Genomic DNA, 19,760 nt, shown 5'->3' with positions numbered 1-19,760 from the left:
ATTCGTCGAATCGTGACCTTGCTAAAAAATCGTGAGGGAACTTCCCAAGAACGAGATGATTTCCTGATGACTTGGGCCTAGTCATAGGCTCAATCAAAGACCAATCATGATGCTTCTTTCTTAGGCCTAATAGCTTCAAGACCATAATGGACCTAAAGGACTCCAAAAGCTTCCTAAAAGTTCATTAGAATATATTTATTTTTGGGCCAATTGTTTAGGCCATGCTTTAAAAATAAATTGTAAAATGATTAGAAGTAGTTTTGGATCATAATTCATCTAGATTTAGCAATTGGGTCCATTCACGACCAATTACAAAAGTTTAGACCAAGTTTACATTTAGCTTTAGCCATGAGTTGCACATTTAGCACATGTGTTAAATGAGAAAAGTGTGACATACCACCTGGCATGTGATACACTTTTTGTGGATCTTAGATCTAGATCTAGGTCTAGACACATGTGTTTCACATGGCCACCTTTCATTTAGTCTTGCATTTTGGTATTCATTTTAGGAGATGCTCTCTACTATAAATGAGAGTCTTCACACTCTTTGTAAGATTACTCTTGATTGTTATTGCAAATACATGTTGAGATCACTCCATGACTTGCACTTTTGATAGTCCAAATTGCTAGAGCATTCTCCTAGATTTCTCCTCTAGCCCTCCTTCCTAAGTTGGCCTAACCTCTTAGGAACCTTCTCTAACCATTTTCGCTGCCATTCCATCTCATTCTCTTCGGTGCATCTTCATCATTACTGCAAGGAAGCTTCATTCAACCATCAAAATCACTCGTGGAGCTTCATTATATCCCCTTTCGGTGGTTCCATACGTCCATCAGGTTGATGATCCTCCAGCTTTACAAGAAACATTGTAGACTCGAGATGCCTTATTACGGCTGCTAAAAATTAACTTGTCAAGAGCCCAAAATTATATGAAAACTCAAGCAAATAAGAAAAGGAGAGATGTCCAACTAGCTATCGGTGATATGGTTTTAGTAAAGTTATAGCCTATCGTCAACCGTCGCTAGCTCTAAGGAAAAACTATAAGCTAGGATTACGTTACTTTGGCCCTTTTGAAGTGTTGCAAAAAATTGGAAATGATGCCTACAAGCTATGCTACTGCTAAATTACATCTGGTATTTCACATATCACTCCTAAAAAAGTTTCATGGCCACTATAATCAGCATTATTTTCCATTGTCGCTTACTACTTATGAGTTTGGACTAGACCAACCTGAGAAAGTTCTCACAACACGAGTAGTCATGCAAGGTTCAACAGTAGTCCAACAACTTTTGATTCAGTGACAACATACTGAAGCAGCAGAAGCTACTTGGGAATCTGGACAAGATATAAGAAACTCTTATCCAACTTTCAACCTTGAGGACAAGGTTGTTTCTCATGAGGAAGAAGTGTAACATGCAACAAGGAAAAGGAAACAATAAACCACCCTCTAATAGAGATAATTGTAAAAGCACGAGACAAAGGAAGGAGAATGTTCTATTTAAAGACTGAGTGGCAAAATAGGAGACACATAAAATTTCTTTAGGCTCTTACGAAAATTTCTTCTTTCCTCACTTTCTTCTCGCTTACATGTTCCGTATTTATTCTAGTTTCTTGACACCTGTGTTCTTGTTCTTTCTTTCTTTTCTTTTTTTTTTCAGGTTACATAAGTACGTTATGTCCATAGTTGAAAATAATGCTAGACCAAACATACTTCGATTTGTTTGAAACAAAAGAGTGAAACAACTTCTTTGATTCGAGCTTTTGTTGCTTAAACGGAGTCTCGATTCAATAAAAGAGTTACAATAATCATAACTAGCATTATTAGTTATGTCATAAACATAATAATCATAACTAGCATTATTAGTTATATCTTTTCAAGCTCTGTATATTTTTCTAATAAGAATTTCTATTCATTCATCCTTTTTTAGATTCTTGCTCTTAATCTAACTTTTGTACATAACTTCTGTCATAAACATCACATAAAATCAAACAGAAAAAAGAAACAATAATCATAATGTTTCATACCTTAAATGCGACTCCTCGATTAACAGCAAGTTTCCAAGTTTCAGGACAGCAAAAAAATGATGTACTATGTTAGCTAGAAGTAAATGCAGATGTAATGACAGCTCAAAATAGTTTCTGCGCTCCCATTATTCTCAAGTGACTAAAGCTACCATAAAAATTCACTAGAAGCCATTCCTTTTGTTTATGTCTTGTCTTTTATGGTTGGTTGGGATTGGGCGACGATGTAGGTAGTGAACCAGAATAACCTGATCAAAAGTTTCCCAAAGCAGCAGCAAAATTGATAAATAAATAAACAAATACAACCTCATTATCCTGTAATATGTTCCAATTGATTTAGAAAAACAAAATCTTTCCTGGAATTCATCTAATTATCTTAATCACAACAAAAGGGTGACTAATTGTGTCCAAAATTAAATAAAATCAACCAACATGATTTGGATGATCTTTTGCTGACACTTCTACCTATGTTGTAGAGAATATGAATAACATATAAAAGAGCACCTACAGCACATGAAAAGAGCTATAAGATCAATTTTCCATGACTGTGTATTGATGAAACGTTAAACTTCAAAGTGAGCATGCTACTATTCTGAAACCCGGATGCTCTCACTTGTCAACCAAATCTTCTTCTGAATTATCAAAATTGCATCATCTTTGTCTTGGCTTGAGTCTTTCTCGAGATTAGATGTGGCCACTGAAATCCAGTGCAATGCTGGCAAGAACTTCTTTATAAACACCACTACTGACCGCTTATCATGGACAATGACGAAACCTTTAGGCCTCAGGATTCTATCCATTTCAATCAATAAATCCGTTGGACTGCATTCTTTCTCAATGATATCAGAAAATATACCCCATGCATGGAGCAAGTCATAAGTTCGAGGGTAGGTTGAAAATGCTTCACACCTGTCACATCAATCACAAAACATGGTCAAAAGAAGGTAATATTTCTTCCAACTAGAATGTGGTTTAACTATATGAAAGTAGTGCTTCCAATGGTGGGGTATCCTTGCATTTCAGAGAAATAACAGCAAAGTCTTGTAGATTAAAGGGCAAAGTTTCAGAGGTATTGAAGAGAATGAAGCAGTAGATTAAACAGAAATTGCTGTTATTATAACCTTGAGAAAGATAATTCCTTTATAAAGATAAGAGCCATACCAATTGTGAACCGTTCCTAACAGCCCTCTATCATATATGATCTTGAGAGTGTTTGGTCCATTTTCTGGCACCACATTCATAGTCCAAACGTCTTTGTCCTTCAAAGCAGCAGCAAATGAGCCCAAATGTGCCTTCATGTCCATCACATTCCGAATTGTCTCAGGCTTAATTTTATTGCCAAGCATTTTCCAGTAATTAACAACCTCTTGGTGCCAATATTCCTGAACAGAATTAGTTGTCATAAACAACGTAATCAGACACGTTGCTACGAAGCTAATATGCTTTTAGATTCTGATTTCAAGAATAATGACTTCTTTTGAGCCATATTGCACCCAATTTCATGACTGGGACAAAGATGAAATCACAATTAAGAGAACTATTCATATGGTGTCACATTTAGATTGTCTTCCTTTGGACAAAAATGGAGAGTTTCTTCATTTATTCATGTCAAATTTTATGAGAATGAGATCCCAGTTATATTTGTTTATACTTTCAATTGGCAAATGTTGGGTTTCCACTTCTGTCTTGTATTTCTCACAATTTTCTTCACTGTTACCTTTGCTTCTACTTTTGATGGTTATTTGCATTCATTATTCAAGTCATTAAAAGTGTAAACAGGATAGATTTTAAATTACCATGTCCTTTTCAAACATTTCAGTAGAATAGTTAAAGTCAGCAAGACGAGGAGGTGGAGTAGTCAATCGAGCTGGCCAAGGAGCCAAACCAGATCCTCTTGCTTTGTGCATCTCTGCATAGACCAGCAGAATATATGGTTATTGACTTTTCAACTTATGATAAAAGAGTAAAGAAACAATACCACAAATTGTTGATGGAAAAGAACAAAACCATGCAACATTAATATATGAAAAAAAATGAGTTGTATAACTTGTGTTGAATGTAATGTAATCAGAAAGAACATGGGCCCATCTAGAATAGCAAAAGCTATCTGATTTAACTAGCCAACTACTGGATATTATATCCATAATCACAAGACAGCCGCCCCTCAAGCACTACGTTGTTTCATTCATCACTTGTTATTCATAGTCAAATATTTTTTGAACTGTTAAGGGTCTATACTCTATAGGAACATTCTTATTATCAGTTTATTTCATGGTGTTGAGATTAGAGAACAGACTAAATCATTAAATGAAATGGAGAAGATATCACTCACGATCAGAGTAACGTGAGATGCAAGCTTTCATTTTAACTCCCCAAACAGCATCAGGATCATCATCAGGACTGCAGAGGGGAGGGTGAGTATCAGGCTCTCTTTTTAAGTAGCAGTCATTTGTAAGAGGCTTCACCCATATGACAGTCTGGTTCTTCTTAGCAGCAATTTTCCAACACATCTGCCCAACAAGAGCACTCATTTGTCTCCATATTCTTCGATCTTCTTCATCCTGAGCATAGGCTTCAGGAGATGAGTACGCAAAGTAGCCTCCTGGCCTGAGTAACCTATCTAGCTCAAGAAGAAGTATCCCATCTCTTTGAAGCCAATCAATTCTACAGCGAGAACAATGGGCAAGTTCAAAAGATCTACTAGGGTAAGGAAGTCTTAATGTCCCCAAGACACCAAGATATGCGGGAATTCCTCTTTCTAAAGCAAACTGTATTTGGTTTTCATGAACATCATTTGGTGCTAATGACATTGCTATTACATCAGAAGAAAGAAGATATCCTCCAAAGCTTGCAACACCACAGCCAACATCAAAAACATTGCGAAGTCTTCCTTCATCATTTATGATATTGTTTGGAAAGTTAAGCATCTGTAAATATCAAAACCACAGATACTAAGTTATAAATTTTTCTAGTCATGTAAAAGTTTTATGTTTTGGCCCAGACAGTAACTATCTTACATTGGCAATTGATGCAATATATTTGTCAGCACCGTAGTGGAAGTGAGTTCCTCCACCAGGAAAAACTATCTTTTCACCTTTTACAACCATCCATCTCTGGTCAGATTTCTCAGTTGCAAGATGAGTATGAGGTATATTTGCCCTCCATACCTGATCTCTGCTTTTGGGCCACTTGATTGGAATCTATTATCAAGAACAGAACTCAAAGCTTGTAAGCACAGAAATTTTCCCAATTTATTTAACTCTCTTAGTTATATCTAAGAGAAACAATGCTGGAGAAAAGAGAGACACCTTGTATCCTGGAGGAGGGGGAATCAAACAATTATAGCGCCTCTCAGGCATCGGGCAGTGTCGCTCGTAGTGCTCCATAATAGTCAGATCAAGCTTCAACCTTGTTTGGTATATGAAATTTCTGTCCAAACACGGAATTAGCTCTGAGAGACGATCATCACAAACCTGAAAAAAATTGAACACGAGTAAAATAACTTGAATCCTCAAACAAGACCTTAACATTCAAGAGAACTCACTGGAATGGTCTTCGGTATGGCACTTTCATCTCCTCCAAAAGTCAAAGATTTGCTACCATACTCAATAGAGGATGAACCGCTATCCCTAGAATACAGGTAAAAGAAAGCACCGACAATCACTAAAACTATCACAGGTATGACCAACCGCTTTCTCGGTTTCCCATCTGCTCTCCCTCTGCCCATTCTTGTCACTGCATAACAACAATATACCATGGTTTCAACTTCAACTGGCAGATAAAAAATAGATAATATACGAGCAAAAATAACTATTCAATTTCAATCAAACAACAATATCTCATAATTATCTCACCACAATCACCGTTTCAACCGTACCAACTCAGTTCCACAAAGCACCTATCTGGTGCAAACTAGAGCCACGAATCAATAACTGTACAGAAAGTAGAAATTGAAACCAATGAAACAGCACTCACTAGCACCATAATGAATGAAAAACTGAACCGAAAACACCAGAAGCACAATCCCTCGGAAAGTATACATTACTATTGGATAAAACCATTTTTCCAAATTCTGCGCAGATCTTTAAATCGAACATAAAAACAACAAATAGGAGCCCCATTAATGATAACAAGAGAATAAGTTAACATATTCCAAAAAGAGAAAAACAAAATCTAAGGGGAACAGACGCACAAACTCTAGATATGGGCGTGCATATGAATTGCCATCACCGACAAACTGCCAGCTTTCAGTAACCCATCTCGTGAAAAGAGTAGAGAGTGAGGTGGCAGAAGCAGAGAGATGAAAAAGTTATCATTTTGTGAATGTCGGAGGCAATTCAGATAAAGGGTATGGATCTGAGGAAAGAAAACAGACATGGACAAGGGAAAAACACAAAAAGATAGATAGCATTTTGTACCTCAGACTCCGCGTCTCTTCACTTCAGAGGTTGCGTTAAACTGGGGCATCGCATAACGAACAATGCAATATCTTAATGTCGTAAATGTCTTTTTACAAATCAAAATTTTTAATTTTATTTTCGTAAGTGATACACAATCACAGATTCGAGAAATGGTGAGATCTAACCTCTGCAAATGTTTACGGTGTTATTTATTGCTTCATTATTATTGGTCGATAAAAAGTTTGGGAGTAGTGGAGGAGAGGAACATGCAACGGAGTTTATCAAATGGTAAACCTTTCATCGTTTCAATCTTTCTTAAAAATTAGTTTTAATTTCTTTTCTGGTTGTTGTTTATTTGTGTGTTTATTAAAATAGATTTAGAAGTTGAGAAAAGAAATTATAGATATTTTTTAGTTTATAATTAAGTTTTAAATAAAATTAATATAAAAAATAATTCATAGGTTTAGAAAGTTAATATATTTGTTCTTCTTGATAGAGCTGTCAAAACGGATAACCTGACCCGATGCGGCTTGACCCATTACGGGTTGATGATTCAGTGAGCCAACCCAATCCAGCTCACTTTTTAGCGAGCCAAAAAAATTCGAACCCGGTCCGGCCCATCACGGGTTGGCAGGTTAAACGGATTGGCTCACGGGTTCACTTAATTAAAAAAAATATTTTTTTATTTTTTTCAGTCAAAACTAAATTCTAATTCTAATTAAAATCTAAATAAACTTTAATACAATTCAAATACAAACCAAAATAAAAAAATACAAAATATTTATGTGTTGGATAAAAAAACAACATAACATGATCCAAATGTAAAGCTCAACTTAATAAAAAAAAATAAAAACACTTGTGTGACCCTTTTATCTGCGGGTTAGTGAGCCAACCCGGCTCACCACGGGTTCAACCCGGATGAGTCGGGTTTTAAATGAGTTGAGTCAAAAATCAATCTATATTAAAATTTGTAAAAAAATTTCAACCCAACCTGGCCCGAACCCATGGTGAGCCGGGTTGGATCACGGGTTCCAACCCATTTTGACAGCTCTACCTGTGGAGGCAATAACAAAATATCAAGTAGCACAAATCAAATCTTACCCAATCTTTAACTCTTTGAGATGGATACTCTTTTACTCCTCGGCTTGGGTGTGTCTTCTTGTAGTATAGGCAGATTGAACATTTTTGGGTTACCTGTGGAAAAGACTCTGACGATCAAGTCAACAGAAACTCTCAAAAGTCAAATCACATATTAGAGAATTGATGAATTGTGTACCTTTAATTACTAAAGTCCACATGTATTTATAGAGCATTAATCACAGTTTACTTGGTTCATGGGCTGGGCCTTTATTGAGCTCGTTGGACCTCTTTTGGGCTTGTATGGGCCTAACCAAGGCCCAAGCAAGACTTATGATTTGATTATGGGAGTTTAACTATTATTTCCTAAGTTTGGGGTATGCGGCCTTTGCTCGTATGCAGCCTTGACCACTATGTATGCATAATATTTTTACATAGTTAACTAGTATTCCTTTTATGCTATAACTATAAGTTAGCGGTTGGGACCGGGTAGTTAGCCATATCGGTCCTAATCGCCTAGTATAGTACAATATCTATAAAAATATAAATAATAAACTTTGAAAAAATACAAAAGGATAAAACATGTGCAAAAATATAAAGTAGATTTTCTAAAATTGTATAATGTGTGCAAAAATATTAGGAGTAGACTCATTAAAAAGATAGATTAGTGTATGGATAGCGTGGTCTAATGTGTATTGCTAGACTCATCTAATAAATGCATTGATAAACTCATCTAATATATGTTGTTAGATTCGTTTAATCATTATATGGACACACTCGTCTAATATGTATTATTAACTTCATCTAATCAGTATATGGACAAACTTGTTTAATGTATATTATAAGACTCGTCTAATCAGAGAATGGATAGAGTCATTGATACAACTTAGATTTTTAAATCTTAAAATACCAGGCGATATAAGTGAAACTTTATCTATTGTAGAGAACATCTTCATACAACACTATATTCCAACCAACCAACAAAATGGAATTAGTTTATAATTCAGCATAACAAGATCTGTAATGAATAGGGAAGATGCTCAAGACGTCAAGTCACATTCCTACCATCGCACATGAAGAAAGGGAATATTTAGAAAGGGTTTCTAGAAACAAAGAGGTTGAAATAGAATTCTCGGAGATGAGAGAATTACCATAAATTGCTTAACTAACAAAATCTTGTAGCATTGTATTTGATAATTCTCTTTCTATTACTCCTCCTTGTCACCTTGATTTGCAAATTGGTTGCGACAAATCCATTCTTTGCAACTAATTTGGATTTTGGCTCTTTGTGCACTACACCTTCCATGTCACCAATCTTATTTTTCTTCATTAAAGTCCTCTAATATGTATTAATAGACTCATTTAATATGTGTATGAACAGAATCGTTTAACATATATAGCTAGTCTCGTCTAATTAATGTATGGATAAATTCGTCTAATGTGTTTTGCAAATTTGTTTCAATTTATCAAATTTGTTCCAATAATTTGTTTAGACTACACACTTATTGTTTTTGATTTATCATAATTAATTGAGAAATGCAAAATCAGATTTCTTTTGAACATAATTTGTGTAAGACCTCCACAAAAAATACAAAAAAAAAGTCAAAGAAAAATGTTGAGAAATAAAAAAAAATGATAAGTCATTGAAGTGAAGGCATCAATTCATGTTTTTCCTGCTTGACATCATTGTGATAAATCATAGTAAAGTGTATTTTTTAGGTTTTTTAGTATATTTTCAATTAACCTTCACAAAGGTGGATTAATTCACTTGTTTTAGGTCCAAATTTGATATTAAGACAAACTTATTTGTAGTTTATTAAAGTTTTCTTTCTGTTTTTAATTTGTCAATCTATTATATGTCATTCATAGGTTCCTTTTGTTTGTGCTAGCCTTGTTAATTACCTTTAGTTTCTTGATTGTCAATTGTTGGCAACTCTTTTCGTTTTGTCTTAATTCCATTCTCTTTGAGTTTAGCTTTTTTATGTTTAAGCCTTTTATTGCTTTATTTTCTTGGTTACTCTTCGATGTGCATTAAATTATGATGAGGAAGAACTCTTCCAATGTGAACCATTGCTAAGAGGCAGCATATTAGAGGGTGGAGGTTCAAGTGAAGCTCCCAGCCAAGGAATTTTCAAGGAGCATACCAAATACTCAAAGTGAGAGGAAAAAGTGAGTTTAAACACCAAAGAGCAAGGAATGTGGTCTCGAGAACTATCCACTTTTGGCTTGTGAAAGTTGTTCTTTCTTTTGCTTTCTTGTAAAAGGCCTTTAAGAACTAGTTATCTTAGGGAGAGCCTTTGGTGTTCTTCCATCTTTTGGCTTGTGAACTTGTGTAGTAATTGGTGTAGATCGTGAGTGTTTCTTGCTAGCCAAAGCTATAAGCCTCACCTTAGGAATTCGACTAGTTGCATTTAAATTTCCCATTTTAGTGGCTTGGTTTAAGATACCAAATTATAAAACCTTGCCAAATTAGGTGTCTGTTTTATTGTTGTAAATGTTTGATTTACTTTTGCTTTATTTGAGTCACATCTACGTTTAAGAGCACATCTTTTTGTGAAAATAGCAAAGCAAGTAGCAAGGTAAACACTGGCTAGGTAAGACTTGGTACTTAAGCAGTCCTTAGTGACTCACCTCTCTTACTTAAGGATGAACTTGTGAAACACTAGAAACTTTCACGCTAAGAAAACTTTTAAAATTAAAAGATGTCAAGACATGCTTCCAAACATAGTAAAAGTAGCTCTGAGGGTTCTAAAAATGCCTTGAAACAATTTTTTGAGGAACTCAAAGAATAGAAACTATGGAGGGAAAGGGAATCCCAAGCTAGGAGAGAAAACAATATTGAAAGAGAACTCCAACTAATTTGCCTAAGAGAAGAAGTTAGAACTTTAAGAGAAGAAAGAAAGCAAAGAGCTTTAAGCATGCATCATTCTAAGGGAAGTAGAAGTGGAAAAACTTTCTCCCAACAAGAGCTAAGGTTAGGGATTACTATCAACAACCTTCTCACAGTAGGAGGCAAAGTAAGGAACAAACCCATAGAGAAGCTAAGGTGGACTTGTGTTACTTCTATTGCAAGGATAATGTTTAGGCCTATTTGGACTGAGAAATGAAGGTGGAGCAATTATTTGCTTACCACCAAATCAGTGAAGAAAGGAAAGTGCCTTTGGCTACTCTAAGTTTTCAAGGGTATGTCATGTATTGGTGGACCTCCTTGGTCTAAGATAGGATTTACCATAATGATCCAACCATCAAGTATTGGAATGATCTGAAATTTGCCTTTAGGAGGAGATATATTCCCTCCAATTACAATAGGAAACTCATGGACAAACTCTAGAGACTTCAATAGAGGTCTATGACTATAGAGGAATGTAGGCAAAATATGGAGTTGTTCATGATGAGGGTTAGGGATAATTGAAGAAGAGGATATAACTCTAGCTAGGCTCTTAAGTGGGTTGTCTTAGCACAAATGGCCTTGTTGATTTGGTGCTTGAAGATTTGATGAAGATGTATGAAGCCATTGCATTGGAACATGTTTGAGCCATAATTAAATTGATGAAGAAGTGAAAAATTGATGATTCACGTGTTGATAAAGCCTGATGTGTGTTCTAAATCCGGGTTTCACATGAAGAACAAAAGCTTGAAGATTGGTTCTCATAATGTATACTATAACATCCCTACTTTTAATAAAATGCATTATTTACTTTAAATAAAACACTTGGAAAATCTTCTATTTTTATTAATCTTTCGTATTTTATTATGATGTAGTTTAAACATTAAAAATATATTTTATCATGATGTAGTTTTTACTTATTGAAAATAACAATAAGAAAACAAAACTAATAAAATATGTATATATATTAAAAAAAAATATTAGGTAAAAATATATTAATTAAAAGATTTAATTATGTCTTTGGTCCCTATTTTGGAGTCAAATTCTCAACTTGGTACCCAAATTTTTAAAAGTCTCAAAATGGTCCCCTTTTTTGTTAAAACGTCTCAAGTTTGTCCTTTCTGTTAACTCTGGGTTGACGTCGTTAAATGGGGTGTCACATGTCAGTTCATCAATTTTTTGATTTTTTTCATTTTGATTTTGATTTTTTGAATTTTTTTCTTTTTTATTTTTTTTTATTTTTTATCGTCACGCCATGTGGCAGTGACAGAGTGATGTGGCAGTGATAATGTCGGGTGTCAGTATTATACTATGTGTCATTTCCTTAGTCTCACTTTGGTTCCTGTTTTCTAATTTTTTTCTCAATTTAGTCCCTACTTTTGTAAAAATAATCTAATTTCGTCTCTCTCTAAATTAAAACGAAAATTAATTTTTATATAAATGTTATACAAATATTTTTATTAAATTTGATATTTTTATTCAAATTAATATTTTTATTGTATCTTTTTAACATAGCTAAGTTTATTTAAAATTGTATTTCACATTCAACTTTACTTAAAATTGTTTTCAAATTTTAAATTTATATGTTTTTTATTGTTACATGAACTAGTTAATTTATGATTTTTTTTCTATTAACAACTTTAAAACAATATTAAATAAAGTTCAATGTAAAATATTAATTAAATGAACTTAATTTGGTTAAAAATATTTACTTGAAATATCAATTTTGATAGAAATAATTTTGTATATTTATATAGAAATTAAATTTGATTTCAATTTAGAGAGGGACAAAATTGCAAATTTTTACAAAAATTGGGACTAAATTGAGACAAAAATTAAAATAAAGGACCAAATTGAGATTTTGAAAATGACAAAAGTGACACATGTCATTGTCACTACCACGTCACTTTGTCACGTCACTGCCACATCACTCTGTCACTACTACGTGGCACGATGACAGCTTGACACGTGACAATTTTTTTGATTTTTTTAATATTCAAAAAAAAGTCAAAAAATCCAGGAACTGACACGTGGCACTCCCTCTAACAACGTCAACGCAAACTTAACAGAAAGGGAAAACTTGAGACGTTTTAACAAAAAAGGAGACCAATTTGAGACTTTTTAAAATTTGGGTACCAAGTTGAGATTTTGACTCCAAAATGGGAATCAAAGGCATGATTAGACCTAATTAAAATATTATTAAATAGGTGTGTGTATTAAAAAAAATCTTCTAAAGAGATAAGAAGATAAAGAGAGAAGATAAAAAGAAGAAGAAAAACTAGAAAAGAAAAAGGAAAAAAAGATAACCTAAAGAGATAAATATTATCTCTTCATTAAAGAAAGCAATGATGATTTGGATAAAAAAAATGAGCACATGCATGACTTGACTTATATATATATATATATATATATATATATATATATATATATATATATATATATATGTATATATATATATATATGGAATGAGAGAAGTTATGTGAGAAAAAAAGAAAGGAGAAAGAGGGAGAAAGAAAGGAGAAAGGGAAAGAGAGGAGAGAGAGAGAGAAAGTTTAGAACAAAGATTCAAAGAGATTCTAGTCCTCTATAAATATTATTAGTGTGCCCTTCAATCAATAAGGTAAGGGAGTTTATATTAATCTTGATAAACTCATGGGTGTTATATTAATCTCTTATTTATTTTGAATCATATATTATTTTATTTACTTCCATTTAACTTATTTTCATTTACTATCCTCTTATATTTATTTAATTTATCTTTAGTTATGTACTGATTTATTTCTTTATTTTATTTAATTTATCCTCAGTTATGCACTAATCTTATCTATTTAATTTATCTTCAATTATTATGTATTAGTCCTTGTCATGTTTATTTAATTTTTTTTAATCTCCAGTTATGTACTCGTCCTATCTATTTATTTTATTTTATCTCTAGTTATGCACAGGTACTATTCATTTATTTTATTTAATTTATCTCCAGTTATGCATTGGTCCTGTTTATTTATTTTATCTCTAGTTATGCATTTAATTTATCTCCAATTATGCACTGGTCCTAATTATTTATTTTATTTAATCTCTAGGTATGTACTGGTCTTGTTTATTTATTTTATTTAATTTATCTTCAGTTATGTACTGATCATGTTTATTTATTTTATTTAATCTCCAGTTATGTACTAGTCTTGTTTATTTATTTCATTTAATTTATCTCTAGTTACGCAATGATTCTATTTATTTATTTCATTTTATATATTTCGAGTTATGCACTGATCCGGTTTAATTTATATTTTTATTATTATATTTATTTATAACATTCTAATCCTTATGTAATTATTTATTTAAAGTTCTTGCTTTGATTTTTATTTGATCATTATTTTATAATTAATAAATAAATAAATAAATAAATAAATGTAAAGTATAAGTAAATATTATTTTATTCAGTGAGCTTGGATAGAAGAAAATTACATGTATATTTTATTTTATTTTATATTCTTTGTGTATAATTTATACAATGACATGATTTGATAGTCATCACATTTTATGACCTTTGAAAATATCCAACAGTGTGTCAATTAAGTCTGGTTTCAATAAGTTGAGATTAAACTAGTGTCAGAGTATTTGTATTTGGGAAGTCACGGTTTGGTACACTACGAGATGAAAGGCAGGGACCATGGTGGGGTCTAAGGAAGCTTTACCAAGTAGGTAAATATTTGGATAATTCAGAATAGTGCACTGGACTAGGATATTCATGGGCCAAACTTAGGATTATTCGATACCTGCTCGGCATCACCAAGGTTAGGTAGTGAGTATATATCTCTTTTATGGGCCTATAAATGGCTAATATTCTCGAGAAAGAAATAATTATGATTGTAACAATGTTTTATGAGAAATATTCAACTACCTAATCACTTCCCAAAGTAACTTTTGATGTTCATAATGGACCATCAGAAGTGGAATATGGATCCATATGTATGGTAAAACGAGATCAAGCTTTGTGGTTGTAGGTCCAATTTTAGGCCCCTAGTGTCTGTATTGTTTGTTGAGTTTATTAAGATTGATATTTAAGGCTTATAAAGACCTCACTCCTTTCATATTTTTTCTTTTATATGTACATGTTGCATGAGTAGAAGGGGAACCTGCTCAGTGAGAGTTGTACGAGATATTATTGGTGGATCTTCTGAAGATTGACTCGTGGATAATTTATATTAATATCTCGAGGAGATATTTAAAATATAGATAATCTTATATTATGATGTAGAACTCTTAATATTATACAAATACATATTTTTGTAATATTTCATGAACAATTACAAAGATGTAAACTATTGATATATAGTTGGATATGAAGCTATGTTATTGTTGGTATCCTCTTGACGAAAATCTTATTGTGCAAAAAAAAAAGTAATTCCATCTTTTTATCAAATAATAATTATTCAATATAGTAGTTGGGGCGTCACATATACCATTTCGCATTGTATAAATGTATAGGGTCTAGTTGGTGTCTTTTAATCTGTTGAATGGATTTTCAACAAGTTGAATGATTTGTTGTAGTAGTTTTATTTGTTACGTATTCAATCATTGATTTATTTTTTAATCAAATGATTTCACTTAAGCTAACTGAAATCAACAGATTGAATGAAAAATCAACATGTTGAATTTGTTAACAGATTGACTATATATTATGTTTTTCCAAAGAGAGAGGTAAGACATACCATTTTGAGCACCAAATTATGGTGAATTCTGTGGAAAACTCTCTCTTTGGATCATACATAAGTGCATCTGATGAGTCATTATTTTTGTAAGACCCATAGAATTTAATTAATTAAATAAATAATTAATTAATAAATGCGGGTAGTGTAAGCCTTTATGACATTAAATTCTAAATTGTATGACGTGGAAGAGTACTAGCTCAAGTGGTTGAGAGTACTTTATTGAGTGAAGGAATAATCGCCAGGCGACGTGATACAATCCGACTCATTTATGGTATTTTGGGTCGCTGGGGTGATTCTAATCAGAGAAAAATGTCTTGTTGAAATCATGCGTGATTGGATGATTAAGTTGAATGAAATTGCATGAACATGGGGTAGGGCTTACGAATATGGGATTTTTTGGTTAGAAATCAATTGCATTGCATTGTGAATTGGATTACGAGTTACATGTTAAATGATACTAAGAACTGTTTAACGTGCGAGATTTGATGAACTTGGTTAAGTGAAGGTGAGGGTGAGCTTCGGGTTTCTTGGTGCAGAAAATGCTGGAGATTTTCCAGAACTGCTATTAGCCGCCTAGCGGCACTAGGATTGCCGCCAAGAGTTATACCGGAATATTGGGTTCTTGGGTTTTAGTGCATAGTGGAGATTGGGGAATTAATCTACATTATATGGAGTAGAAATTTTAGGAGTTTGGAATATTATAGGGGATTTGTCGATGAGAAAATGTGGTACTAATATTATCAAGGTCAATGGTGATAGATAGGAGTGGATTGAAGTTGAGGTAATATTGAAAAAAAAATGATAGAGATGAATGAATGAGCAAATGAAATTGATTTCTTGAACCTACTTGGGAAAATACTTGCTATTATGAAAAGAAAATGGGGCTAGGGTGTGGGATAGCAGTAACATTATGAAAGCTATGGTAGGTAACTAGTTGCACAAGTTAATAAGATTGTACGCACGTAGGAGAGGTATGCCCAACCTTAATTTGCTAGCTAATCGATAAGTATATAAGGTGTAGTGATGAATTAATTGTGGGTTGAAGGTAGCTAAACATGTTGGAGGAAGTTTGGACAAAAAGGGATTTGAGAGGGATAGCCAAAATGTGTACCATGGATTTACTAAGAAATAACGAAATTGTAATTTATGAGACACATGGTATGATGGAAGTGACTATTTTGAAGATGAGGTATGAACGCCATGAGTGAAAACATTGGGTAAGGGTCTGAGGAAAACTAGTAGTGTGCAAATACTGGTACGTCGCATTGTAGCGAGCTAGGTTCCGCCAGGCGAAAACATTACAACAGAGAGGCCACGGGTACTGGGGCACCTGGCGGTAGGGGTCTTCCTGTCAGGCGATAAATGTAGTGAGGCTGAATTAGAGGCGCTACGCGCCTAGCGGTACGCGTCACCCGCCAAGCGGTTTGGAAGCTGGCAACGCGTGGCAGTACGTGTCCCCCGCCAGGCAATTTTGCTACTGCAGCCTTAGGTCGTTGGATTTCTACATGCGTGATCTACATGGATTTTAGTGATGCTTCAAAGGTGGGATTTGATGAGTGCGTATTTTTGCCTTCATTCAGTGTTTAATTCTGGGTATTTAATTGAATTTATGTGCTTAAAGAGTGATTTAATTGATAATTATGATAATTAGGCTGTTTGAGCTTGTGTGATAAAAATGTCTTAAAAAGTGATTTTTAGTTGCATAAATTATTTCTTGGATATTTTAACGTTTGTTGATGCAGCTGAAATTAAGATTAAGCTCATTCAAGGTGGGAATATAAATTGATTGAAGTTACAAACCACCTTTAAATAAGGCTGAAATTAGCAAGTTTTGGAAAAATCACTTATGCACCCCAGTTTTTACTTATACACTCCCCTCTTTCTAAATGGGTCTCACCAAAAACCTATTATGCACTCCTTAATATGTCTATTTACACCCCCTCCTACCACTTAAACTCCATTCAACCAGATGTTGCCATGTGGCAATCCCCAGCTTTGAAATCAGGCCAACCATATGCTGACATGTGGCATTAATCCTTGCAAAAACATATGCACCAATTAAACATTGCCATGTCATCATCTCCTCCATCTCACACATGAAACCCTAACCTTAATTTCAGCCACTATGACCACCCTCCACGGCAGCCACTGCCGTTCACCATCAAAGCACCGTGAGTTGCGCTCCACCATGCTGGAAATCGCGCACCATTCACGCATCCAACCTTGCGGACACCACCACGCAAACGCCGTGAACAACCACCGTCGCAGCACCATCACCAACACCTCCATCACACCTGCACTTCGAGGTTCCGCGCAGTAGCAGCCACCGCACCACCGCGCCATCATGAGCGAGATCTGCACCGCTCTCCATCTCCACACAAACATGCAACACACCTTCATCATTTCACTAACGCACACTGCAACAGCGTGTCATTTGCGCGTCCATCTTCTCCATTGCAGCAGCGAACCAGCATTCTCCGCAATGCTTCACACATCCACGATCAACACCTTCGCATCACCAACCTCGCGAATCTACGCCTCCGCGAACCATCACGCATCTGTTTCAGCCACCTGCCAAACCAGAACCACCACACAGATCTGCAACAGCGCGCCATCATCACCACTGCAGCCGTGAGCGAGAACGAACAATGGCAACCACCACGCTCGCCGGAACAGCACCAGAACCTCGCACCATCGCGCCTTTGCCGTCAGCTACGCAACCAAGGGAGGAAGGAGGAAGGAGGAGCAAACCCTAATTTTGGAGAGAGTCTATGTGTCACGTGTCAGGCTGCTATTGGACAGTCAAACTGGTCAACTGGTCAACATTGGTCAAATGGTCAAAGCCAGCAGTCAAGGTCAAAACTGCAAAAATGGTTAAACAAGAGGGGCAGAATTGGATATTGGACAGTAATTAAGTTGCTAATTAATTAAATAAAGATAAAATATTTTAGCAACCGAACAGATAAAGTCCAAGTCCGATCCAAGTCCTATATAAAGAGACTAAGGGAGAAGCAGAAAAGCAAGTTCGGGACTTCGAAGTTTTGGAACCCTTAGGGGGGCCTAATTTCGTTTTCTTTCTCTCTCTCTCTCTCTCTCCATTCTTCTGTCTTTATTTTATTTTGTGTTTCATGGAGTGCTAAACTTCTTGGGTTGATTCCATTGTTATTTCATTATGGATTTTGAGGTTAGAATGAAATAATTCTTTGTTCTTTTTATTATTGTTGAGGTTTTCATTCATCTATGTCTTTTATCTTTGAATCACATAAAAAGTAATAATTTTAAATCTATATGCATGTTGATCATATGAGTACAAGGGTTTTTAAATCTAATTGAGACTTTACTTTGATTTTATTTAGAAACTTTCATGTGATTAAATGAGTTTTTACTAATAATTGAGACTTTACTTTGATTAAAGGTATTTACTCTAACCAAAATTAATTGAGACTTTACTTTGATTAATTAAGCTTTTTATTTGGTGAGGAGATAAAAGAATAGACATGATTAGGCATAGTAAAATTTGATTGAGACTGTACTTTGGTTGAATTTACTGTGGATAATCTAAAAGTTCTCACTTTTAATTGAGACTGTACTTTGGTTAAAAGTGAGAACACCAACAAATTAATTGAGACTTTACATTGATTAATTTGAAATCTACAACAATAATTAATTGTGCAATAATCTTTAGATAATCGATGATGAATCTATTTTGAAAAAGCAATGGAATTAATCTATTTTCTTTACTATTTTTTTTATTTCTTTTTATCTTTTAAATTTTATTTCTATCTTTGTTTATCTTAATCCCCTATATTTTTTATTTTATTTGACTAACTCATTTGTATAGTTTTATAAGAACTAATTTGTTAAAAATCAATTCCGTATTCGTTGGAAGACGACTTTGGGTTACTTTACCCTTTCTATTTTCTTAACTACTATCTTAGCAATACTAAAGTTGTTATAGTTTAGAAGTATTAATTTGATCGCGTCAACGACAGCGTTATCAGGATTGCTGGTGCTGGTGTTCCTTGAGTTGGGCTCGGAAGGTATCCGTTGAGTTGTGGCTCAGGATAGGGGTTTAAGCACGTGGTATTTCTTGAGTTGTGGCTCAGAATAACATCTCTTAATAATAATTTTTTAATTACAATAGTTATTAAATTCTAATTATAGATAAATGATAATAGATAATATAGATAAATTTTTAAATTTTCGAATAATTAATAATAATTATTGAATTACACTAAATGTTAAATTACAATTATAGATAATAAATAACATAGATAATACTTTTAAATTTCAAACAACTCAATAATAATTTTTTAATTACAGTAATTATGGAATTCCAATTATTATTTTTTATAAAATAAAATAAACATTTATAAATATTTAATAAAATTTAATTTTAACAAATCCATGTAGGGTCAAAATCCGAATAGCATTACAATGAACAGTAAAATTGATTAAATACAGTTATACAATTAAATTTGAGTTTATTAATTTGGTGAATTCCTTCATATATTCTGATTGCATTTTTTATATAAGGAAATATATAGTGCCAACAAATTTTTCACAACTTCTCTTACATATTGACGTGGCAGGTTGTGACATATGTTTTTAAGTTTTTACTTTAAATTTCACGCTAACAAGTTTCGGAGTGAAAAAAGCACATTAGT

At 33.8% G+C, this 19,760-nt stretch overlaps 1 protein-coding gene across 5 annotated transcripts; it reads right to left on the bottom strand.

Annotated features, from left to right (window-relative positions):
* Positions 1–2,279: 2,279 nt before the first annotated feature.
* LOC114191829 (putative methyltransferase PMT3) lies at positions 2,280–6,654 on the bottom strand. 5 transcript variants are annotated; one of them, XM_085676273.1, is made up of 10 exons: positions 6,439–6,646; positions 6,213–6,279; positions 5,875–5,952; positions 5,565–5,755; positions 5,329–5,493; positions 5,038–5,220; positions 4,353–4,947; positions 3,817–3,929; positions 3,182–3,402; positions 2,280–2,929 (listed from the first exon to the last, which is right to left on the bottom strand). In XM_085676273.1, the coding sequence occupies exons 4-10, from the start codon at positions 5,745–5,747 to the stop codon at positions 2,608–2,610; spliced, it is 1,782 nt and encodes a 593-aa protein (XP_085532399.1). In that variant the 5' UTR covers positions 5,748–5,755; positions 5,875–5,952; positions 6,213–6,279; positions 6,439–6,646; the 3' UTR covers positions 2,280–2,607. The 5 variants fall into 5 exon arrangements, with proteins under 5 accessions (XP_085532399.1, XP_085532400.1, XP_027937047.1 ...); XM_085676274.1 differs by having other exon boundaries at positions 6,213–6,264; XM_028081246.2 differs by lacking the exon at positions 6,213–6,279 and having other exon boundaries at positions 6,439–6,654.
* Between the last annotated feature and the right edge of the window lie 13,106 nt (positions 6,655–19,760).

Source organism: Vigna unguiculata, chromosome 7, assembly GCF_037176805.1.
Source record: "Vigna unguiculata cultivar grain cowpea cultivar isolate G323 ecotype 2 chromosome 7, ASM3717680v1, whole genome shotgun sequence".
In the NCBI taxonomy this organism is placed as follows: Eukaryota; Viridiplantae; Streptophyta; class Magnoliopsida; order Fabales; family Fabaceae; genus Vigna; species Vigna unguiculata.
The sequence above is the reverse complement of the archived record's forward strand: the minus strand, read 5'-3'. Positions and strand labels throughout refer to the sequence as shown.